The following is a 25,138-nucleotide window of genomic DNA, read 5'->3' on the forward strand; positions in this document are numbered from 1 at the left end:
AAAAATTATTTGGCTTAACAATTATCCCTCCTGGTTGACATAGTGACAGGAACAGAGGGGCACAATTATCTCAAGTTAGTTACATCTACCTAATGAGTTGCTGCTGCTTTCCAGTCTATGCATTGCAGAGACAAAGCATCACCAGGAACTTTGAGGTTGCTGCTCTCTCTTCTGTGCCCTCTCTTGGCACTGGAAGGTTACCTGGTTTTCCAGTGTCCTCGGTTGTATGCCTAAAACATTTCTAAACACTACAAGCAATCGCTGTTATGAGCAATGCCATTAAATGTTAAAGTTCTTATTTGTATTTTCTAAACCAAAAAGCATAACTTTCATCTGAGTGGGACAAATCATATCCTTGATACTGTGAAAGAAAATATAGGACAAAAAAATTGACACTGTATTCTTACCCAGTCCATTACACGAATATTTATATATTCTTATTATAGTGAAAAATATAGTGATATTATAGAGAAAAATATACATTATATAGAAACCTATGTTAGTGAAAAAGCAGTAATAGTCTGAGAAGACTGAAAATTTTCAGCTATTATGTGTGGGGTTTTTTTAAAGTCTGGCCTCCAGTCTATCATCAATGAACTTCACACTTAACACATGGAGAAACAACATGGCAGGTGGTTCTGAGCTCTTGTTTCAAGGTAGTTAAATATACTCGATGGCTATATTAGGAAAAAAAATTTGTCAGAATCATCAGAGACAAGTCTTTTGAAAGAAATGAAAGCCTAGAAATGAAAACAAAAGCTTATAAAGGTTTTAGAACTATAAAAATTACGCAGAAAAAGCAACAGCGAAAGTTTAAAAATTCTTTTGAATTCAGGTATCGCGTGTATCTATTAGCTGAAGTAGTTTTACCTGCCTGCTCTGCCATTAAAAAACTCCAAGCCACATGTTTTTAGGGACTTGCTAAATTTTCAGTCCTGATTCATGAAAGCTTCTATTTTCAGGAAAGCATTTGCATTTAATCATTTGGATTTCAATGGGATTCATGGACATGATTAAAGTTAGGAATGGCATAATTGTTTTTTCTCAAAATAGATGGATTAAATGAAAAAAGGAATTTCAGAGCAAATAGCAACACCAGCCTACCCATGAAACCAATAGCTATTTCTCTCGCTGTATTGTGAGGAATTGAAATATAGACTTGATCTGGCAGTATTGGAATGTAAGTTTACCTCTTGTTTAGGAAAGACAATCAGATCAGTAATGGCCAGTGAATGGATGGAAGCCCAGTAAATGAAATTCAAGTCTAATATCTTGCCTCAGTAAGGCGTAGCACTTTTTTTCAGTAAAGTGGTCCATCAGGTTGCTATCTAATGAATAACTTCTCTTTCATTTCCTTTGTTGCTATAGATGAGACAAAACCTTCAGCTGCAGCCAGCCTATCACCATCAGAAGACACAGAGCTGAGTGAGGATAAAGGTACAGATTGGAAATTGTGTTTTGAAATACCCAGTCCCAAGTGGACGTTTCATGAAGCCTTATTTTCCTTTGTGTGGAAATTGCCCAAATCACAGTTGAACAACACAGAAATAGGTAAATGCTTGGATTTACATTTACAAAAGTGTTTGTAATGAAGTACTTGACACCAGCTGTTGTGCCGGTTAGGAGTGACACTGTGAATTCCTAAAGGAGTCCCCTTGTTATGGAGTTAATGCTAAAATATCATACATGACATTTCCAAAATAAGCTTAAAGCCTGGGCTCACTGAGATGACTCACAGGCGTAAAGTTAAGTGTGCATGACTATCTCAGCAAAATCAGCTCCCTGTTCAGTGCTCTCCTGATGCAGGAAAAGAAAAACACAATAGCTATAAACACATCAGGAGGAGACAGGAGGAGATGAAGTCATAATGGAGAGGGAGAAAGTACTGTTTATCTTGTGCAGACTGTGCTGGGCACTCAGATCATTTAGTTTGTGATAAATATTTAAAAGTGTCACAGGGCCAAATGACAGGGAGTTTAGGAAACAAGAGAGATGATCTAATTTAAATGTTTCAAGCTGAGATTTTTCCTGTGGAGTTGTTGGTTTACAGATAGGAACCAGGGCACAGCTGTACTGTTTTTGATACTCTGTGATAATCACACTATTAATTGCTGTACCAGTCTACAATTTTTGGCATTTTTTTGGGGGTACATCAGGAAAAATCCTGGCTGATATATAAAATGTTCGCTACTGGTAATTCAAAACAGGAGTTACGCTATCTATGATACAGCCTTCAAGAAAGACTAATAGAAAATTTTAATGCATTTCACTGTGATAACATAATTATTAACATCCATTAACTTATTTATTTTAAAAGATTTAATGTTTAATTCAGCATCACTGCTTGACTCTCTTCTCATTTTTCTAGATAAGTGTGACAGGGTGTGAGATCCTGCCCTTTTGTTCCAAAGCCACGTGCTGGAGAGCCCACATACTTACCTGATTATGAGTTCAAAGCCTTGTCCAGGTTGATTTAAGGGCTCTTTTAACTGATTGATTGATCCTGCATGGAAAAAAAAAGAAGCCACAAACCCTTGCTGGAGCACTTCTTTTTGCTGCTTCACAGATTGAAGTTGTGGCAAGGCTAGAAGACGGCAGAAATAGTGATGGATTCAGTCCCAGCATGGCTGCTGGTTGCCTGTCATTAATTTCTCGTCTTGATGACATTTGGCCTTGTTTATGTATCCTGTATCTGTACGAGTCCCAATCAGCTGGGTTTACGGTATGTTTCACAGTGTGAGGCTCACAGTGAGGCCTTAGGTTTGCATTTTCCTTTGCTGTCTGCAGTTGTACTGAAGACCCCAACAACTTGGTATTGTTTTGAGTGCATGTTCCTGACTACAAAGACAACAGTCTTCTGATAAGCTTTTCAGTGGCCATCTCAATGTGTAACCACTCCAGATTTTTGCCCCACTGTATTTATAATCTCTTCTCAGGAAAGAAGTCTTATTGGTGCTATAGGTCTCACTTTTCCTATGATACATTAAGAATATATGTAGTGTTTTCTCCTCTTCTCTTGAGAGGTCGATGGAGAGATAGCACCCTGAGAGATCCAAAGTGTATTAAGTCTTTGATGTCCTACCTCTCCTCATAACTGAGATGGAAAGCATCTGATATAGAAAAAGGAGCAAGACAGACTCTCCTCTGTATATTTTGTTTGTAAAGCTATACAAGTAGGAAAAAAAAGAAAAGAGAAGACCATGTTTTGGGATTTGCTTGCTAGTTTTTCTAATGGAACCAAGAATTTTGAACAATGAGGCCACCGCATGCACCAGGCCATGGTTTTAATCCTTATTTCCATCAGAGGATTTTCAATTTTGCGGATTTTTATTGTGAGAGTGGAGAGGCACTAGAAGAGGTTGCCGAGAGAAGCTGCGGATGCCCCATCCCTGGAAGTGTTCAAAGCCAGGCTGGATGGGGCTTTGAGAAACCTGGTCTCGTGGAAGGTGTCCCTGTTGGGGAGTTGCAATGAGATGATCTTCAAGATCCCTTCCAACCCAAACCATTCAGTGATTCTTTGATGATTCTGTGATTTTAGATTTTGAGTTATTTTGAAATGAATACTAGTGTTACAAAAAACTTGCTACCACTTGGGAAATGGCAGTTTTACAAAATCCTGGCATTTCTGAAAACACCTGCTGCTCCTAAAATAAATTTCAGCCTTTAAATTGTTTGCCCACTGAGTTAACATAGCTAAAACCTACCAGGTTCTGGAACATACTGATTTCTGTTCATCTTCAACTAAGTGAACTGGATGTACAGCATTTAGAGAAATTATATTTTCCCAGTCCTTCCACCTAATTACTGTGAAAGGAGATTTGTGGCAAATAAGTCTAGGCTGCATATTCCCAAAATGCATAGTTTAAACCGCTCAGAATAGGAGGTTTCCATGCCTGCTATGGAAGTATAACAGTCTTTCAAATGTCAGCTCTGGTGAGTGCACCAAAACAAGTATTTTGAGTTCCATTAGAGTTTACTAGGTTTTTTTCTGGGTTTTTTTTTCTTCATATTTTTGGGATTAGAATATAGCAAACCCATTGACGTAGTTATTTATTGCTTTAAAATGTGGTGATATTCAAAACACAGCACGTGCATCTCTGCTACCATGAAGATCTAGTATTTTTGTCATGCATGAGTCATCTTTATAATTTTCTTTATGAAGGAAAGGGGAAGGATGGGAAGATGAAAGCGGTTTTCATGATAAGTGTGGGACAGTGCAGGGATCACATTTTGAGGGGCTCAGATTCAAATTAAAACCTCCTGTGAGACTGCAAATCTCACACTAATGTAAAAGTATATCTCTTCTGTTACAGTAGAAGAGACACTGTCCAGGAAAAAAAAATGTCCACAAAGGCCCAGTTTGCACATGGCCTTTGAGCAAAACGAATTTTTTGAGTGCTTATCTGTCCACAGAAAAAAAAAAAAAAGAAAAAAGAAAGAAGGACAGTCATATTCTAAGAATATCGAGATGTTTGATGTTGTGCTGTAGAGGTATCCTCTCATTCCAGTCTGTGCCAAGTTTCTCTCTCCACTGTCTGCAGAGAACTGTTACAATTTTACCCTTGTAAACTTGCATGCTTAAGTACCATCTCTCGGCAGGGTTGGGGGGGGAGAAGCTGACATCTCCAGGCAACACCTTTGCGGTACTTCATTACTGTGCATATGGAAGTAGATCCTTTATCCATGGCGTGTTTCAAGTGAGAGATGCTTCTCTTTATGAAGTGTAAGGGCAGAGCAAAGTGATTAAAGTCATTAATGTTTATGCAGCAGATAAAGCACGTATCAGGCAGGCTGCACTCAGTCTGCTATGCCTGTCTGTACAAGATTGTGCTGGGGCAACAAACTCATTTAAAATGGGCCATATAGTATATATAGATTGGTTTGAACCTGTGATTAATTTTTGCTAAATAGAGCATGTGTGCATGCACATGCATGCGTGCGTGTGAGAGAGTGATTTGCATTTTCATCTCAGTTACCTCCTTTACCAATTACCATTTAACCTGATTTAATGATAGAACTTTCTGTCAGGCAAATGTAAAAAAGAACTGGATTTAGTACAGGTGAGGCATAACTCCCCATTATGCAATCACAGCAAAGTTTCTGTGCACAATACGCTGATTTTAATTCATTAGCACTTAATAAGAACTGAATTTTCATTTGAAGGTCAACTAAATTAAATCATATGCTAATTAATTTTAAAAATAAAGTAGCGATTAATTATTTCCAGGTGTTCACCAAAGTCTGGGCTCCTGTGGGAATGCCATTTAAAGCAAGTCACTGTTTTTCTACATTCTCTGAAATGGAGTCAGATTCAGTCAGCTGGAGGGCTTGTGTTGTCAGGAACAGAATTAAGTATGTACATTGGCTAGGGGTTAGCCCTAAAAACTTACTTTGGGCAACCCAGAAGCCTGTAAATCTTCCTGTAAAGCATAATGGGTATAAATTGCTGTTTGGCCTGAGGTAGCTCTTGCTATGGAAAAAATCTTGATGTCCTAAGACATAAATGATTGAGAAGGGACAAACTAAAAGATAGAGCTTTTCAAATGCAGGGGAGCTGTGCAAATCAATGTAAATTAGTCATTGATGAGTGGGTGAAAAAGATTGACTGAAAGGCCAATATGTTCAGAAAGAGGTGTTTAAAATCAGCTCTTAAGTATATATTAAGACATCTCAATGAATGACCTGATTTTCAGAAGTGCTGAGCGCTCAGCAGCTACCGATGAAATGTTTTTACTTCACCCTTGGGCTATGATTAGACCTGGAAAATTTCAGCCTGAAAAATTTCAATAATAGGTAACTGAAAGAGAAACCTTTTTTAATGGAAGATTTTCAACACCCCCAGCCATAGCTGTGGCTCTGCATGCCTGCTACGGTGATAACATTTTTCTGTCCCTTGGTTAGAAGGGTTCTTATGAAAGCAAACTGGCTAACACAAGCCAATTTGTGGGGCTTGGGGGTTTTTAACCAGAGACATAACCACCACCAGCCAACCAACAACTTAACACCCTCCAAAAGGGTCACTTCAAGCTGAATATAATGGGAGTTATTCTCTTTTCCACATTTAATGTGACCTGAGTTGCACATCCAGATGGGGTCTGGCCCCTGAACTACTCAAGAGGTATTTCTGCTCTACCCTTCACCAGTACAGGCAGCTGCAACAGCGAACACTAATCTACTTAGCTGGTTTATTTAAATCCTACTTATTTTTAAATATTAGCTGACCTGGAGCCATCCAGCTGCACTCCTGTCAGTCCAATGAGAGATCCTGCTCCGTCCATCTCCCCCCTCCAACCCTTCAGCACCTTCTCCTGTACCAAGGCTGTAACCAAGGCAATCAGGTTTTTCTCAGCTTTTTCCTTTCCCAGAGCCCTGTACAACAGGTCCTGCCCCTTATGGCAGCAGCAGGATGCCCTCGGTTGTTATACCAGCTGCACCTGGAATTTCTCAGGTGGACAGCAAGCAAGGCTAGAGGAGATGCCCTTCTGTCAGCTCGAAGCACAAATGGGTAGGAGAAGTACTCAGTGGACCCCACCTGCAGAGAGGAACTGCCTGGTCTATTACCTGAAAACTAGCAAAAATATATCTACAGGTTGTTGCACCTAAAAAGGTTTGTTTTACCAATCCATATAAACTTGGGCTCCAATAAATCTAATCTGTCATAAAGACAGATTAAAATGAAATCTTAGTGGATATAAAAATAACATTTTAAAGTCAAAGCTCAAGAATCTCTCCCCAACTTCTCATAAATCACCATTTTATAGTACTTCATCTTAACACATTTTCTTCAATTTATGAGGCAAAAGAATACCCTAATCATGTGGCAGCCTCCGTGCACACCATTACCTGTAATTTTAGACACCTGCTTGATTTCTTTCACTCTGGAAATATTCCAGTCATTTTTCACAGTATCATGCTTAAAAAAATAAAATGCACTGAACCTGTTTCTTTCCTAATGACCAGCTTTTTCTCTCTTTAATCTTCTTACAGCTCCCTAAAACACAGTGATTTATCTATGCTGTGTGCAGGACCCAGGTGTGTTGCACATTAGAAACGATTCAGTAAATAAGCCATACAGAGTGTAGCTGAGGAAGTGAATTTTAAAAGATCATTAAAAACACTTAACATTCAGTTCTTACCATTTCCCCTCTTCCTTAGCATTTGCAAACTTTTGTTTGAGCAGCATTGCCTTATACAGTCAAAAAAAATTGTGAATGGCATGGAAAAGCATGGGGATTTATGAAGGATTTAGACAAAATAGTGTCTGATTATTGGCAGGAAGGGTAGGATTGATCATTTGTTCAAGCTACATGCATTTCTTGGAGACAAATTCAACATACAGCTGATATATTGGAGCAATGATATACTTGGGGAGTATTCTGATCAGTTTATTTAAAGTCTAAATATTTTGTTCAGGGGCTGTTAAACGTTGGGGCTAATTCCCAGGAGGATTCAAGCACACAGTCCCATGAGACACTGGTTTCAATACAACAGAGGGTGCAGAGATGAGCACTCCTGACATGGACACTGCCACTGCAGTCAGCAAGGAAGGATTTTGAGGGGACTAAGGGATGCTCACACTGTGCAGTAGATAAAAGTGGCCTATGTTTGGCTCATTTATGTCATTAAATGTCATGTTTGGTTCATTCATGTCTGATCAGTGATGGCATTAGAAAATGTACTCCACTGTGGTATCCAAAACACTGATTTTTTTCAGTCCTGCCTAGAGTAGCGTTAACCTTTACAGTCCCAATTTGTAGTTACCTGAGGTAAGTAGTGCCTGGCACGTGTATTATCAAAAAAATAAGCTGTGAGATAAAAAACTGTGCTGTGAGATAATATCCTGGCTTGGATTCTCTGGTATGACTTCACAGATAAGTAGCTGGTATGGAGAAGGCTAACACTGCTTTATGCCATTTAAAAATATCAGGAGTTAGCTCCCTAGTGAATTAGAGATGAACAAAGGCATTAGGGATGGCCAGAGCTCTTGCCAACCCTGGAATCATTTAGGACTGTAATACTGGGCTTATGCCTCATTGCATAAGGCTCCAAAGGAGCAGAGAGGACCAGCTGAGTCTGAGAAATACCACTACCCTACTGAAAACTTGCATATAGGAAACAGTGTATCGTCAGTATTTTTATTGACCACTGCATTTGGGTTTACACTTTCACTTTTGCTTGGCTCAGATTTTCCTGACAAATCTGGGTTTACTCCTTTGCTTTATTTCCTTCTTGTTAATCCTAAAAGTAAATCTGTCTTTGAACCTTTTGGCTTGAATATTTGATGCAATATTTGCATTTGAAAAGAAGGAACCTTTGGCAGGTCTTGACCTTAAGGATTTTGAAACTCAAAATCTATGTAGTAACACCAATCAAGACTGATTCCTACTCCTGGAATAAGAACAGCAGACTCTTACAGCCAGACAGTAACTCCTGCCCATGGGCTGTTCTTTTCAGAAACATGCTTTGAAAAAAAAAAAAAAAAGGGATAATTTGGAATTCTGTGCAGCCAAATTGCTTTCTCAAACCCTGGAGCAACAGGAAAACTGTTTATGATAAAAATGAAAGTTTAACACAAAATTACAATCCCGTAAGAATAAAGCCTGAGGGGACAGACTGCCAGCTGTGCCAGTGGGTGGGAATAGCAGTGACGCCCCACACTGTGTGAAAACTGCAGTTTTCCATAAGCCCTGCCCAAAAGGCAGTGTGGTGGGGCACATACATCAGCCAGGCATGAGGCTCCTTAAGCTCCATTTGTTATCATTGACCAAAGCCCGTAATTGTGCCTCTGATGCTGTGGATTGATTTTTGCATGAAATTGGAATCATTCCTCATGCTGGGAGAAAAAGGTGGCACCTGTGAACTGAGATTAAAGGCCCTGATCTGGGAGTTTGAAGTACTGTGCAAGAGGTGTAGGATAAGATGGCTCTAAGGGTCTGATGGGGCAGAGCCACATGCAGCTCTCCATCCCCTAGCAGGTGATATCACATTTATCATCACTTTTGACTGCCTGAAGGGCTGTGTTTGGGCCCTGGCTGCTTGGTATTTAAGGCAGAGGACTCCTGATTCCAGCTTTGCCAGTACAGTTCCTTTTACAAGGATGCTTCTGTATCATACAGGAAAAAAATATTGTATTAATTTAGGGTATGGGGTTACAGGTGGCACAAATCTTGGCTTGTTTGATATCCTGAAAGCTTTGTCCAGAACTTCAGCAAAGCCAGAATTCTGCTCAGTGGGTTTAAAGTTTGGTTGAAAAATTCTCTATAGATTTTTAGTGCTATTCCCATTTATACCAAGAGATCCTTCAACTGGCTTTTTTATTAAACTTGGAATTTTATGAAATTCTAATTTATTTTTACTCTGATTTGGGCTGATAGGGTAATCCTATGTACCTCATGGTACAAAGTGGCATTCCAGTATGAAAGACTGGCACACTAGTCCACCTGAGAACAGTGAGTAGTGTTTTTAGTCCACAGTAGGGTGAAAAAAAGTGCAGCAAGGGCAAAGTTTAGCAAATTGTACATCAGTGACTTATTTTACTTTCAAACTTGGATTTATAAACTTATTGCCATGCCACGAAAGAAGTAAGAAGCTGTGCAGGTAATTAAATATTTGCCTTGGGGGATTATTTGCAGTTAATTAAAGCCACACACTTTCAGTGCATACCTTTCCTACAGATTATTAAATTTGGATCAGATGTTAACAACCCAGCTTTCCCACTTATCCATCAGAGATTATCATTTGAAAGTTTCAGAAACAGAATTTTACAGGGGTATCCTTGGGTATATTGTAAGATTTGCTTGGCTGTATTGTGGAAAGGGACCTTCCAGAAGTTAAGCTATAACAAGACTGTCATAACATGATTTATTATCACATTTTGTAGATCTTTGGCACCCTCACCTACGTTTTCCATCGAGCAGCACTTTAGAAAGTGTTTCACACAAATCCTGATTATCTGTTGCCACTGTTATGACCTGGAGTGGACTTAACCCCTGTAGTTTGCAGAAGTGTCCAGTTAGATTAGCGGTGGTTTTTAATGAGGCTCAAAGAGGGCTCTTTATCCAGGCAAAGCTGTGTGTTATGGGGATGAACAGAGCTAAAACGGCTGTCTGCGTTGCTGCATTACCTGAATTCAATGGAATTATGTATTATGCATTTCTCCATCCCCAAGCAAAAACTAAGTGGCTGTTGTCAGAAGATGCTGTTGGACACAAGAAAATAATGCCCTGTGCTTATTAAAATCCCAGATAGCATGGCAATTGGGCTTTATGTTATCTAATTTAAGCCTCACTTTGCCACTGTTTCAGAGTATGGCTGTGGGCAGTGCATTTTGACAGTCTGCTCCAAAAAAGAAAAGCACTCTGGGCTGCAATAATGACCTTGGGAGTTCTGTCGTCAAGTGACATGAGGCTAGGATTTGCACTGGGATTTATGGGATTTAATGTTTGTCAAGCTTGTGAAAATCCAGCCACAAAAAGGTGTTGTTCTAAATAAATAATTAATCACTTTATTTATTAAGTAGGTGGTTTGTGCTGTTCCTCATAGCTTTGTGCCACTCCATTTGTTAGAAACAAAATTCTTGGTAGCTCTGCTGATTATTCTTAGGCATCCTTCCTTGCTAGCTCCTTGTTTAAGGTTTGTACTGCAGGCAAAAAACTGCTCAGTAAGTGTAGGGGTTCTGAAATCAATTTGAATAGTTGAAACCCACAAGTATACTTCTGTAGTTTATAGGGCTTTGGTTAAACAGATAGAAAATCTGTCAGCGTATCAGAATGCCAAATATGAAGCTGGCACCTAAGTGCTACCTCTAACTCAAGGAGCTACTAGGCTTTTCCGGTGTGAAACTGCTGCAGGATTTATTTGTTTGTTTACTCTTTCCTCAGACTCCCTGAAAGACTCCAAAGGCACGCGGGAGAGTGATCCAGTGCATCCTGTGGTGTCTGAGCAAGCTCAAGATGAAGGTAAAGTTTTGTATGAAAATTTCTTGAGACAGAGATAATGAACCAGTTGGGAACTTTAGTTGTTCCATTTTCAGCATCCAGTGGGTTTCAGCCTGACCTCTGCCCCCTTAAGGAAATGCTGTTGGCTGGTAGAGGTTGTGTGTCAGCCAGTTGTGAGGCCGTAGTCTCTGGGGTTACCGGAGAAGACACACATCTCCAAATATGTGGGTTAAGCCGTATTGATCCCGGGTGCATAGCATTGTTATTATTGTCCTTCTGTGTTGCTGTTGTTGTTCTAAAAGCCTGTGGGCTGTTTCTGTTCCTTCTGCTAAGCTGACTGTCAAGTGCAAGAGCTTTGCAACAGCTCCTATGAGAAACAGTGTCAAGGCTGGGCTACAAAAGAAGAAAAAATAAAAGTAATGCAGGGTCAGTTTTGATCAGCCATTTAACAAACAATGCTGAGAGTTTGTTAAGTGATATTTTCATATATAAAATAAGTCCAACATTTCACTTAACAGAAAAATAGCAGTACTTGGCTGACAAGTACCATAATGTATGGTAGGTTCATATCTTGTTTTGATGAACTTAGCATTGCCAGCGCAGAGCATCATCCTGATGCCATTTTCTGTTTATTTTATTAACAGGACAACAGGATGTTTCTGCAAAGGAGGAGATGAAAACTGGGGCAGATTCCCAAAGCTCCTGCATGGAAATAGAAGGTACTGCATGTGTCTTGAAAGCAAAAAGCAAGATTAACAGGCAAAACCACTATCATAGAATCAAAGACTTGGGTTGGAAGGGAACTTAGTGACCACCTATTTCCAACCACCCTGCCATGGGTAGGGACATCTTCCACTAGACCAGGTTGCTAAAATCCTCATCCAGCCTGGCCTTCAACACTTCCAGGGATGGGGCATGGAGTATGTGTGTTGCTGGGCTTGTGAAGAGTCCCAGTGTAGAGCCATGCTTCGATCCAGGCATGTGGTGATTTTGTGCTAGATCCCAGAAAGTTCAGCATCTTGAAGGGTCAAGGCTTTGCTGTCAACTACAGCCCCTTGGATTTCCTTCAGCAGCTTTTGTATTTGTACCCTTGGGGAAAAGGATCCTTTTCCTCTGCCAGTGTTTTTAATGGCAAGGTCTGTAGTGGATGTTAATCCTTTCATGTCTGTTCTGAAAGGCCTTACTGTTCATCTTCTTTTTATCAAATTTATTCAGAGACACTGTTGAACCAAGAAGACACAACAGAAGTTGAGACACCTTTGATTCCTGGTGCAGAGGAAAAGGAAGAAGGAAAAGAAGAAGAAGGAGGTGAGCCTACTTATAAAACAGATTGAGACAGAATGCTGCTGGACTCATGTTTTCTTTTTTATTGTAGGAAACATGAAAAGAGGACATAAAAGCTTTTTTCTTCTAAGAAAAAAATCCTTTCTTGTCTTATCTTTGAGTGTTGTTTTGATATGTTGAACTTGGATTTGCATAGGAAAATAAGTGCAAAAAAGTGCACACCCAGGTTCAAAAGTGCCTTTAAAATAAATACTCTTCTCATTGTTGGTTTTCTGCATTTAAGTGCATAAGGCTGATTAAACAACCAATTTTTGTCCATTTAAGTACACTCTTGATCACGTTCGCCAGAAGCATCAAGAGTGTTTAAAATAAATGGGTATGATTATTATTTGTGAGGTCATTAATAAAGATTTAACCAGCAATTAACTAAAACTAATAATTCTAATGAGGAAACCAATATTTAGAGTGGGAATGCAGAGTCTTGCTGAAGTAGTAATTTTTTCTGGGAGTAAAGTATTTAAATCTTTAGGAATGCTTCTGCAAGGAAATGTAAAAGTTTAAGTGTTGGACACTTCTGGGAACCCTGCATTCATCTCACCACTTGCAACAGGCACATGGTGATATATAAAATAATGTATTATGTAAATAATTCTCTAATTTAAAGTAACTGCAAGTTAATAATTATATGGTCATTTGTAGAGCATGGGGATGAATTTTACAGTTCCAAATTAAAACACAGACATGATTTTTATTGAAAATTCAGGTCAATACTAACTGTGTTGTCCTAATTATGAACTCCTTTTCCCAGCCACATTGACACCAACTTAATTGCAAACCTGTGTTAGCAATATTGACATTTTTCTTCACTGCAAAGCTGGGTTAATAGAATCTCTTTGTTCATATACAGCTAAACAACATTTCCTCTCCTTTTTTTTTTAAATTTTAATTGCCTATCCAAGTTGGGACTAATCACATCTCCTTATTATTGTTCATGTTAATGGTACTGGTTTGTGCTGTATTAATGATGATGAAGGGAGAATTGATATAATCCTTACTTCCAAGTCCAGGTAAATGGTAGCTCCCTACCTCAGCTGCAAATCCAGGTTATACAATACAGGCTCACTCTGATTGCAAATAGCAATGTCTTCATGTTAATTTCCTCTGAATAGAAATTACTTACATTTTATTTTATGCCTCGTTATAAGCAAGTTGGACAAAATATACTTTGTGATTTGTAAATTTTCTCCTCTTTAATACTTTAGTGTCCCCTACGGCTAGGGACTGTCGCTTTCTCAACAGAGAGATTGTGTTCCACCATCTGTTCTACCTACTATTAGAATATGTAATGTTAAGGAAAAGAAGGTGATGTCAGAATAGCATTGTTCTTGGCACTTTTCCGTTTCCTGCTCCTGATTTAAAAAGTTCCAATACTAAGTAAAAGGTTCTTTCTAAATATCTTGGAACGTGTTCCTAACGGGGGGCTCAGGCATTGCTCCTGTGCAGGATTCCTCTGATCCAAAGCTTGTTGGAAGTCCATAGAAGGACTCTCATCATTTTAAGTGAGCTTTTGGTAAGTTCCCTGATAAGAGGAGTTGATGTGTTGAGTCTGTGTTTGGGACAACAGCAGAGATATTCTGTTCATCTTCTTCCAAATATACTGTCTTTGGCTCAGGGAAAATAAATGGGTGCTTTTTCAGGGTTTTGAGGAGGAAATTAAGGCTTTCCCTTGTTTTGTTCCATTCTCATGGGTATAAGCACTCTCAAACTTCATCTTGCTAGATGCTTCCTGTTCTGGTGGGCACATACTCTGCCACATGGGTTTTGAAAGTTCACCACAAAGTGAGGTGGGTCTGGACAAAAAGAGGTAAAAAAGTAAAATCAGCTGAAGTTCAGGCTGATAAAATAAGATATATTCCCCAATGAGAGACTTCTCTTAATGGAAGGAGATTACCTAGCATAAAACAGAGATTTAATATGTAACATTATTTTATATAACCCAAGTGCTACCTCGTAAACTAATTCAGTTGAATAGTTTTCCAGCAGCGTGCACAGTACATTTGACATAGGATGAAGTGGCTTATTTTTGTCTAGGAACACGTGGAGAAAAAAACTAACATGGGACTGCTAGTCCCGTTAAATGGAAATACAGGGATTTTTAGTTGTTTTGGACCATTCTGGAACTCTATGTAGTGACTGCAATGTAGCGACTACTAAACTGCAAACTTTCTGTTCTATGACTGACTGTTTTTTCTGTTATCAAGCTCATCCTGGAGCAGAGGGTAGCATATATCTGCCTCTCTCCTCTTTCTGTCTCTCTCTCTCACTGGGAGCTATTAGATTAATGGGAGTCATCTGCGACCTGTGTGGTCCCCAGCACTGGAGCTGTGTGAACCACTAAATGGCCAACAAAGATCAGAGTCCCTTTTCCAACCTAAAGCTGGATTTCTGCTCAGCTACTGATTGTGGCTTTGAAGCGTGCTAGGAATTTTTTTCAGTGATATGGTTTTCCTTGGAAAAATGACTGTTTCTTACTTTTGAGATGTGTCTCAGTTTTTGCAAACTTCTGACAAACCACAGGTTAGCTTCTGATTTAATTGTGCAAGTTTTACTACCAGCTCATCTCTGTGGTTTGGGGGATTTTAGGGCTTGCAGGGTCCTTTCTGTATAGTTCATTTGGCTTCACAGCTCCAGGGTCATGCAGCAGTGTGTATTTCTAAGGAGTCCCAGATCCTGGTGCTCACAAGGTTCTGGGGCGCCAGGAGCCCAGAGGAATGAAGAATCAAAGTCTTGGCAGTCTCACTGCTGTTTCCCATTGCCAGCAGTAAGAACCAAGCCAGATTACCCTGAAGAATATAACAATGTAAGGCACTGTGTGTGTTTCATAAAAACCTGCTGTTGCTTTTTCCAAAATCAGTAATAAAATATCGCATGTGCCAATTTATTCCCTTTTTTTTCCTACTGTAACTTAAAGTTATATATTACTAGGGAGCAACTGAAGAAGAAAGGCAAACTAAGATGCCTTTTTAATTTTTTTTCTAGCTACTATAATGCACTCATTGTGCTTCACAAAAGAATAATGAAAATCTGTGTTTCTTATAAGATTAGGGAATATTGTCAAATCCCTTTATTAAAAAGCAGAGTAAGTGGTGATCACTGACCTATTTGCTGACTAGGTAAGTGTACATGCTTTTAATAGACCATTTGGCAGTCCCTTTATATGTACACTTGGAAATAGTCCTGTTATGTTGTAATGACCATGCACTCAGCATTTAGCTGCAGGTTTAATCAGCACACTTCTTCCAGACCACAATTTTCAGCACATGGAAATAAACCCCGTGTTGATTTGTGTATTTGTGTGAATATGTAGCCAATTCCTCCTCCGAGCCCACTCTTCCCTCTGTCATCTTATTTCCCATCTCTTTCTGTCTCTCTTCGTCAAGACATACAATATGAGGATTTCCTTCTCTGATCATCCTTAGAAGTTGCCTCACTCTTTGGAGGGATAGGATTTCTGTCAGAGCACTAGAAAATGAAGTTATTTCTGTTATTTCTCTGTTTTCTCTCTTCTGTATTTGAGCTAAAATATTTTATCTTACATGGTTTGAGCTTGACCTGGGATGTTCCTGCACCCAAGAAACAAATTAGAGTGTTTGAGTAGCATCCTCACCCTAACCAAGGCTGGCTGGGGGAGGTTTCACAATTTAAACCATTTGAAGTACATGAGATTTTCTTTGTCAATCTTCTGGTCAGTGCTTGTTTACTGTAAATTTGAATTCTGCTTAATTTCTGTTCAAGCTAAGCTCAGTTTTGCTCAACAGTCTTTGTTACATGAATAGCTCTGTAACTCTGTAGCCATCTTTTCATCCATCCTTCACTTGCTCATTGTACTTTAGCAGGAGTGATAATTTTATGGCATAATCTTGGAGAGAATTAGATATTACAAAACCTGAGGAACAGAGCTCTCTCTCTGTTTTTTTTTTTTTTATAGTTTCAGTCTCAGGCATTTATAGGATTTTTTATGCATTGGTACAGTCATAAATAACATCAAAATAATGACTTTAATATGACATTGTGGCTATAGAGAAACTAAATACTTCTTGAGAAAGATCTTTTTGGACAAATCTGACATTTTTATTCTTGACTCATGGCAATTGTAACTACCTTTTATTGCTTAATCAAACTTCTTTTCAGCTTCAAGTGGAGAGAGATGAGACATTTCAGGGGAAAAAAAAGAGATTTAAAAAAACTTCCTTTAAAAATATAAATTCTTTTTGTTTGGAAAGAAAAGAATACGAAGATATTTTGGAGAGTTGTGGCTTCTGAAGATCTAGTGTAAAGACTCCAACTTCTTTTATTCAGTTGCCCGAAGAGGAGAGGAATAAATATACTGAATCAGGTACAGTGTGTTTGGTCTTTGATAACAACCCATACTGAATAGATCAGATGCCATTTTTTGGGCTGTTGCAGCATATTCTGATGCTAACTAAATATGAAATGTGTCTTTCAAATCGGCTTCTGACAGATATTGGTGTTTGTCAAAGAAAAATAAAAGTGGATTTGCTACATGGAGAGTTGGACTGTTGGGAAGCAAGTAGATGGGAGTAGCTGGAGATGTGCAGAAAGATTATCCCTGGAAAGCCAAAGAAGTGCCTTTATCCAGGGGATACCTCTAGGATTTAAGAAGCCTTGCTTTGCATGCCTTTATTTGCTAGAGATCTGCATGAAACTCCAGTGAACTTTGCAGTTGCAATATCAGTCAGATGAAGAGGTTTTGTGAGCAGATTCTGCTCACCAGTTTGTGGTGGCCCAAGTGCTGTTTGGTCTATATATCTCAGTGTAAAATACTTTCACCTTCTAAAGGCATCATAGCTATGGTAGAAAAGGATATCCAGGTAATGTCTGTGGCTTGTGGAAGTAGCCAGGTGAGGCTGATCTGCCTGTGAGTGGCTCTGTGTGAGCATATCTTCTCTACTCTGCTTGTGTGTTACAGTCTGAGGAAGAGGAGTGGGTTTTTTGTTCCCACTGTCTGTGGGTTTATGTTTGTGGTGTGGTGGCTTTGCCAGTTCTGAACTGGGAGGTCTCTAGGCTCTTACATCAGCAAAGGGGCTTCGCTGTTGGTGCAGGATCAGCACAATGGGGCGACAAATGGAATGCAGACCTCCTGCAGGGCTTCCCTGAGGGGGCTTCCCTAAGGATGCTACCCAACACTGTGCGTTGGCAGGCGGGGTGGTTATTACAGTCAGTAGTCTGCTCCAGATATTGATTTCAGTCTCCTCAGGGGGAAAAAGTCATATTTTTTTTCCTGCCACAGAAGGAATCTGTTTCTTTTCATTACTCTCCGTATATCAGATTCTAGCCTGAATGTATGTAAAGAATAGGTGGTGCAAGATCAATTTTAAGTTTTAATTATTTTTCATCTCTTGCAATTTAATTTTTTTCTGTGTGCTTTTCTAATAAAAAAATGTAGAAAACTTAAGAATTTTTCAGCTTAAACATTTTGCTTGCTGTCACAGTCACTTTATGTTATCAGACTTGATGGTGAGAGTACAAGACAAAAAGCCAAAAGGAAAGAAAACAAGAAACAACAAAAGGGAGCACTGTAACAATGATAGTGTTTAAGGATTATTGTCTGTATTTGATTGCTTTCTTCATTTCATTTCATTTTCAGTTAGCAGAATAGAAATTATGAATTGACAATTTTTATTTCATTTAAAAATATCATCTCTTTGTTCCTGCTGAAACTGTTGACAATGCGGCCTTTGTTTAGTTTAATTAACAGCACTGAATTGAAACACACTCAGCATTAAATCAAGTAAAAGAAGTTTTAGAACTCTTTTCCATATCCAGAAAATAAAAAGAAAGAAAAGAAATTAAATCTTCTGAGAAGCTGGAGGAGAAATTGGATATTTTTAATGGAATATTTTGAAGTACCATTTTAATTTTGATTTTCCATGGTGGGAATGCCAAAAAATATACAGTCATAATATCCCACTGAAAAGCAGATGCTATGAAGTCATTCTAAGTCCTCATATGTTTATAATAGTATTACATGATGTTACATGTTTTTTACTTAAGAGCTACAAGGTTTGAAGAGCTTTAAGATACTGATAACGCCCTTTTGACATGTGAAAACTGGGAAGATAATGGAATCCATATTTCATGTAGTGGGGTCCAAATCTGCCAGGCTTTGGTTTTAGTTCACCTCTCCAGAGAGGCAGCAATGCCTTATGCAAATGAAACATGCATCCCTTTCACGTCATCTCAAATAGCACCCAAGGAATGAGTCAAAGGAATATGGGAGAGAGGCTGACATCTTAGAAATTTTTTCCTGGAACATATTGAAAAAGTAGGGCTCACTGGCCAAGGACTGTACTTTTACAGATGGCATCATAGTTAACAGTATATCTGGAAATTAGCTTTAGCACCTCCAGAGATATGGCACCATTTTTAAATATACTGTACAGCTACAGAGGCATCTGTTTGAATGGTGGGCTTAGCTCCTATTTGCCATACTAGGAACTTTGGTCTTAAATTAGAATGGGTCCAGCAGACCAAAGGAGTGCAGGCAGTTTCACCAGGAAAGAATTTGATCCCCCATGGACACATGTTATGTTCTTGTTCCCACATCTACTACAAAAGGCGGATTCATTTTGTTAAGCACTGATTAAATTTGGAATCTTACCTCTTTTAATAAAGTTTGTTTATGACGAAATACACACAGGTCCTACTGAGCCAGCTCTGGAACTGGAATTTCTGTGCTCCCACTTGCTGAGGTTAAAATGGATGTATCAAATGCCCAGGTTGTGGCACCACTTTGTAGCTATTTCAGAAACTCAAATGACCACACATTTAGGGCAGCAGAGAGACAAACTGCACTTAGCCAGGGATTTTCATAAAATAGCGTGGAATCTGGTCATAAGTAGGTATGGGGAAACCACAAGCAGTGGGAGTGGAAAGGGGATGATTTGGGAGAACTGTCTTTTATTTCAAGTACAGAACAGGAACAAAGGATTAAAAGATTCCCTTGCTTGTTCTTTGGGGGAGCAGGGGAAAAACACTGTCACCTCGCTGTTAGTAGGTTTGTTTCTGTTGTTTTGCCCAGTGGTGTGTGAGGAGTAAACCTTGTTCTCGTATGAGAAGGGTGACGTGTACTCACTCTGTGTACTGTCAGGTGGGTCAAGAGGCATATTTTTTGATTCAGTTCTGTTCTGTTTTCTCTTCTGTGCATTCCCACTGTTGACTCTGCCAGTGAGGTACACCAGGGTTTCATAAGTGCCCTTGCTCCTGGCACTTGGACAGTGAGGCCAGAGCTGTACAAGGAGGGAGTGCTACACAGTGAGGGGAAATGTGTGTACAACTTGTAAAGTGGAGGTTGCATGACTCCAACTGAGATTAAATCTGCTTCTCACTACTGCAAACCCAGAGCAGGAAAAATCCCACCCGATCTCATTTAGATCTTTGAAACATAATGCTTTCCTCATACCTCTGTATTTTCTCTTCCTTTTTTTTCTGCCTGTTACCCACAATGTTTTGGCAGCAGCTTTTCTGTCCCCTCACCTTTTCCTAATGCGGTTGACAGGTGAGTGTTCTCTCGAGCAGATCTTGCCATCTGGAACAGTTTTCCTCTGCTTGGTTGGCTTTCATCACGTTTTGCCTCCAGATGAGCCTGCAAGGTCACCACCAGCATGCCTAGCCCACAGTATTAGCCCAACAGCCCAAACTGCCCCTGTCTCTAGTCACCATGAGTGATCTGCCAGGGAGGAAGCTCTCGCCTCCTGCATCCCTGTGACTGCACCTTAATCAGGCAGTAGTGTCGTCTCAACATATTGGTGCATTTGGGACTTCCTGTTATTTCACAAAAAGCTCAGAGTCTCCTTTCTGGGGTCTTTCACGAAGTCTGAAGGTCTTTTCCCAGAGCACTCCTGTGTGCTGTGCATGTGTTTGCAGATGCAATGAAAGCAGTGCTCTGAGTGATGCACTTTGAGTTGCAGCTGGAGACAGTCTATGGGCAACTGCAAAAGCACTTGGTTTTGTTTGAGAGATCCAAGAGAAATATGAAGAGTATGGAATGGTGGTTTTTTTACTTGCCCATACGCATGCTTGGATGCTCATAATTTAATTTTTCCATACTTGAGTAACACTGTGCTTTGCTTAAATAGTTAGTAAGTGTTTTCCTCCGAGACTCAGACTTCACTTGTGACTTCCATCCAGAGTTCTAAAATCCATTGCTTTCTGCAGCCAGCAAATTTCAACTACAAGATACCCTTTATTATTGTTTCACTGGTGCAGGGTCTTTACCCTGAAATTTTGAGACACATAGCCTTTTGTCTCATTATTCCCCTTTGTGGATGTGCAGCCTTTGTTGTTTGTTTGTTTGTTCTCCAATCACTAGTGTGAAGGGCATAGCTATGCCAGTAATCATAGCTGCCACAGAGGCCAAAACTGTCTTTATTCCATTTACAGCATCCTGTCAAAAACCACTCAATACCTACATTACTTGACAGCCCTTGAAAGACAGCGTGTTTACACGTTCAGCATTTTCTCTATGGAGGAAATAAGCAGTCACTTACAGGCTATACCATTCTTACCTGGATAGAAAATCAGTTAAACTGTGTTCTGGATTCTGAGCAGAAAAAGTCAATAATCTTTTCTCCATTGCCCCCTGGATACAGCTAACAATGGTATACAGTCAGGGGGTCAGGATAGCAAATTCACTGTCTCAGGGCCTGGAAAACATTGAGATTCCCAATTTGTGGCCAAATGCTATCTCGGCTGCAAGGTGTTTCATCAGTTAAAGTGCATCTGCTGGATGTGTTTGTATGGTCTGTCAGCCTGAAATGTAGCACAAAGGCGTCAAATGAGCACAAATGGAGATACCTCAGGTGCTTCAAAATAAGATGTCAATGTGCAGAAAAATCAGTACCTAACTCCAGTAGCTCGAGTCAAGGAAATTAAATTGGCTGATTCTTCTAGCAGTCTAAGCTAGAGGGAAGATTAGCAGGAAGGTAGTCAGCAGGGCTGGGTCTGAGTATCACCTCCTCTCTGGGTGGTGCATCCATCAGCCCAGCTGGTCTGGAGAGATCAGAAAACTGAGTAGGATTTGCTAGTTTGAGTGTACAGCAGCTTCATTGCTTTTTGTTTTGCTCTTTTTTGGGCATTGAAAGGTCTCTGCAGGTCACATGTTGTCATCAATGCTGACCCAGCATGTGTGGAAAGGATGGAAAGGGCCTCCCTCATGGCTGCCATGTATGGATCTCTTAAGACACAAGGATCAGGTGTTGACCCCCTCCAGCATTATTTCAGATTTATTTCTATCATGCTCTGTTCAACAGGGTATGAGGCCCATGGTAAGCACTGGCATGGTCCCACTCCCTCACGTGGGTTTGGATACCCGTGGCTCCAAGTTTCTGCTGCCATCACATCTCCATTCGGCCCTGGCCCTGCCTCTGGGCATCTCACCTCACACATTCATGGTGTTTTGGTGTGATCCTTACCAGCACATCCAGTCCTTCCTTTGATATCAGGAGCTCCTCTCTGGTGGTCACATTGGTCTCCAAAGCTGGATCTCCAGAAGAGAGCAGAGTTGTGCTCTCATTTTCTGGGATCTCCTCCTTGGGACAGCAGATATTTTACAATTCCTCTCACATGAGTGTTGCTAACAAGCTCCCACACTAGTCTCGAACTGGCAAAACTGGCATCCTCTGTGATTTTGGTTTATCTGTCTGTCTTCCAAAGCAGTAACTGTCCAGTGTGTGGTAGGTACAGCAATTGTGGTCCCTTTAAACCATTGTCAATGTTTTTGATACCTGTCTCATGATAAATCTGCTTGCACTTAGAAGCCTGAGTCTTGAATTGCAGATGACTTACGTTACTGGGAGGTTACTGAGACGTCTCAGTAACCACACAGTGGTACTGCAGGCCCCCCACAGCTGAAGCACAGCTGCTTTTCAGGTAAATGTCCGAAAGTTTGGATGCTTTTGTAGCTTGGTTTTGAATATTCTGGCCCTACAACATGGGCAAGTTTACTTAAGAAAGAAAAGAAAAGGAAAAGAGAAGAGAAGAGAAGAGAAGAGAAGAGAAGAGAAGAGAAGAGAAGAGAAGAGAAGAGAAGAGAAGAGAAGAGAAGAGAAGAGAAGAGAAGAGAAGAGAAGAGAAGAGAAGAGAAGAGAAGAGAAGAGAAGAGAAGAGAAGAGAAGAGAAGAGAAGAGAAGAGAAGAGAAGAGAGAAAAGAAAAGAAAAGAAAAGAAAAGAAAAGAAAAGAAAAGAAAAGAAAAAAGAAAAGAAAAGAAAAGAAAAGAAAAGAAAAGAAAAGAAAAGAAAAGAAAAGAAAAGAAAAGGAAAAAGTCTTTAAACAATATTTCCAATCTTGTCTCCTTCCAGCATGACGTAGGATGAGGAGGGGAATAGATTTCCTGGATGCAGTTCTGCTTTCAGATCCAGCTGGCTCTTGAAGTGTGTGAGCATGAAAAGCAGATGATAAGAAATATATGTATATCCGGTACCTATCTAAAGGAATTCAAGTATCTTAGAAACTGATATATACAGAGATCACAGAATCTGCTCATGGAACTGTTCCTCTGGCATTAAACGCAGCCAATGTTTAACAGTACTGAATTAGAGTTTAAGACACAGGAAATCTTTCCAAATGAACCTTCAAGGGGAATCCAGGGGATGTCAGGAGTTGGCCAGAAAATATGGTTCACGCCATTTGTTCTTATCACAATTGTTATTGGATATTTAACCACCCTAGGTAGCCAAGACCTGAGGTTTATATCTGATCCTGGAAACAGCAGTGCCGTGCAGTGCATTAGATTGCCAGAACCACTTCCTTCTTTTAATGAGGTCTCCTATTCAGGGATGGAGACAGCCTTCCCTTGCCCGGCTTATGAATCTGACTGGATCACAGCACACAGCTAAAATAATTGGAGAAGGATCTGTGTGTGGGAGGGGAGGAAATCAGCTGTATGATTTCACATCCCAAAGCAAGAGTGAGCACAGCACTGCTTTTTGGCAAGGGTTTGGTCGCAGCTTTGGGTGTCAAAGCCAGCTTGCTCCTTGCTATCCTGCACCTGTAATCAGCCAGAGCCATATCCAGCTTCTCCAAGAGGAGAAGGCAAGGGAGAGCTCTTTGTTTGGATGGCACCAGCACTTTTGCAGCTCGTGGCTGACAAAGCCATTTAGAGTGAAGATAGCTCAGACTTTGCTCTTATGTTGTGAAGTTTGCCCTCTGAATGCTGTGATTTTTCTCTAGCTGGTCTTAGAGATAGGAAAACACAGCTGAGCCTTATCCGGGTCTGAAGAGGCTGGAGCACATCAGCTGCTTGCCATATTGCTGGAACACCTGGGGCATTCGCTTTGAAACCTAAATGCAGGCTGTTCACCTGAATTGCCAAGTACAACAGAAGCTTCCTTCTGGCTGGCGGGATGGTATTAATTTAAAGAGAACACCATCTGTGGGGCCTTGGAGAGCAGCAGTCGGAGGAGACAGGTAGAGAGGTCGCTGGGAAAATTCTTGTTCTGATCTGGGGGCCTTGCCACCGCCATCTATTACCCATCATTTCTAATTAGCAGATGTATCTTGGGGAAAGCTGCTCCTGTTTGCTTTCCTGAAGATGCTATCCTTGCTAAGAGCTGTTGTTTTTGCAGAGCCTCCTAAGCTTGTTTTGTGGGCTTTCGCAGGCATTTGGAGCAGTAACGGTCTCGGTGACCCAGTAATTAGGGAGTCCTATACCTCCTTGCTGCAGAGAGCTGCCCCTTTGTCCTTCCCCTTTCTTCTCTCCTCAAGGCCACTATCAGATGGTCAGAGATTTTTCACCCTTTCAAAAGCTTTGTATTTTCCCCATCTCATCAAGCATGTCTCAGCCATGCTTAATTAGCTAAAGGCTTTTCAGCCCCCCTGATCTACCCCCCAGGAGGTCAGTTAAGGACCTGAACAATTTCAATAAAGGGCTTGGAAAGCAAATCCTTAGAGGCTAGGCATAGCTGCAGGAGCATGTCATGCTATTTAGTGTTGGGGACCAGTTGTTTGTTCTTTCTTCTCTCCCTTCTTTCTGTCTGTCTGTCCTCTCATCCATCCATATATCTTTCTATCCATCTTTCCCATTCTTATCTCTCAGAATATTCAGGGATGCCCCTTGGTTCTTGGCAGTGGTTGACAGTAACTGGCTGGTGGTATTCAAGGGACTGTCACCCTTGGGCCAGTGCCTGAGTACTGTTGCTTTTAACCTGTTCTAATCTCTTTAGATCCCTCTGAATGAAAAATGGCAAACATAATTAGCCAGCCAGTGCTAGGAGACGGTTGAGTTGGGGTGTTTTGGTTGAGGGTTTAGGGGGTTTTTTTGTTTGCTTAATTCCCACACTTGTTTGAAACTGGCTTGTGAGCTTTATTTACAGGATCAGAGCAGTTGAAATGAAAGCCTGGTTAATTAACAGAAAAATAAATTTGCATCTTGGATTGTGTTTGACATTGAACAGCATTTGTTTCTGCATTGTCACATACACGCTTTTGTTATTAATCTCCAAGTTATAGCTATAGGACTGCAAATGAGATTTAAAAAAAACCCCAGCACACAGCTCTTTCCCTTCTTACCTCCCTCCCTATAAAGCATGAAATAAAGCTGCTTAAGCATGTGAAGCACAGATTTTGTGTGGGATTTCAGATACCTCAGATGTATCCAAATGTGGACATTTGCCACGTAATTGAACTCAGTGGCTGGTGATTTGCATTTACAGGCAAATGAGAGCCCCAGCCATCAGGTGTTTGCATCACTAGAATTAAATGCCCACTAATTTAGCCACTCAGGAGATAAATATTTAGATATCATTAAAGTGGCTAGCTGTAAATACATGGAGGTGTCCTTCGATGGTGGGGAAAAATGTGGGAGAGGATTTCTTTGCAAACACAGGGAATGTGACCT

At 40.3% G+C, this 25,138-nt stretch overlaps 1 protein-coding gene across 3 annotated transcripts in view; it reads left to right on the forward strand.

Annotated features, from left to right (window-relative positions):
• The window catches only part of MACROD2 (mono-ADP ribosylhydrolase 2), an 840,112-nt gene that overhangs the window by 787,449 nt on the left and 27,525 nt on the right, over positions 1-25,138 (forward strand). For 2 of the 3 annotated variants that reach the window (XM_051792687.1, XM_051792688.1), the window contains exons 13-16: positions 1,369-1,437; positions 10,881-10,958; positions 11,582-11,656; positions 12,153-12,245. In XM_051792687.1, coding sequence (XP_051648647.1) covers positions 1,369-1,437; positions 10,881-10,958; positions 11,582-11,656; positions 12,153-12,245 — 315 coding nt within the window. Of the gene's footprint in view, positions 1-1,368; positions 1,552-10,880; positions 10,959-11,581; positions 11,657-12,152; positions 12,246-25,138 lie in introns of all 3 variants that reach the window. The other variant, XM_051792686.1, reaches the window with a different exon arrangement.

Source organism: Manacus candei, unplaced genomic scaffold (genome assembly GCF_025592945.1).
Source record: "Manacus candei isolate 608988 ecotype Guabito, Panama unplaced genomic scaffold, ASM2559294v1 h1tg000035l, whole genome shotgun sequence".
Taxonomy (NCBI): Eukaryota; Metazoa; Chordata; class Aves; order Passeriformes; family Pipridae; genus Manacus; species Manacus candei.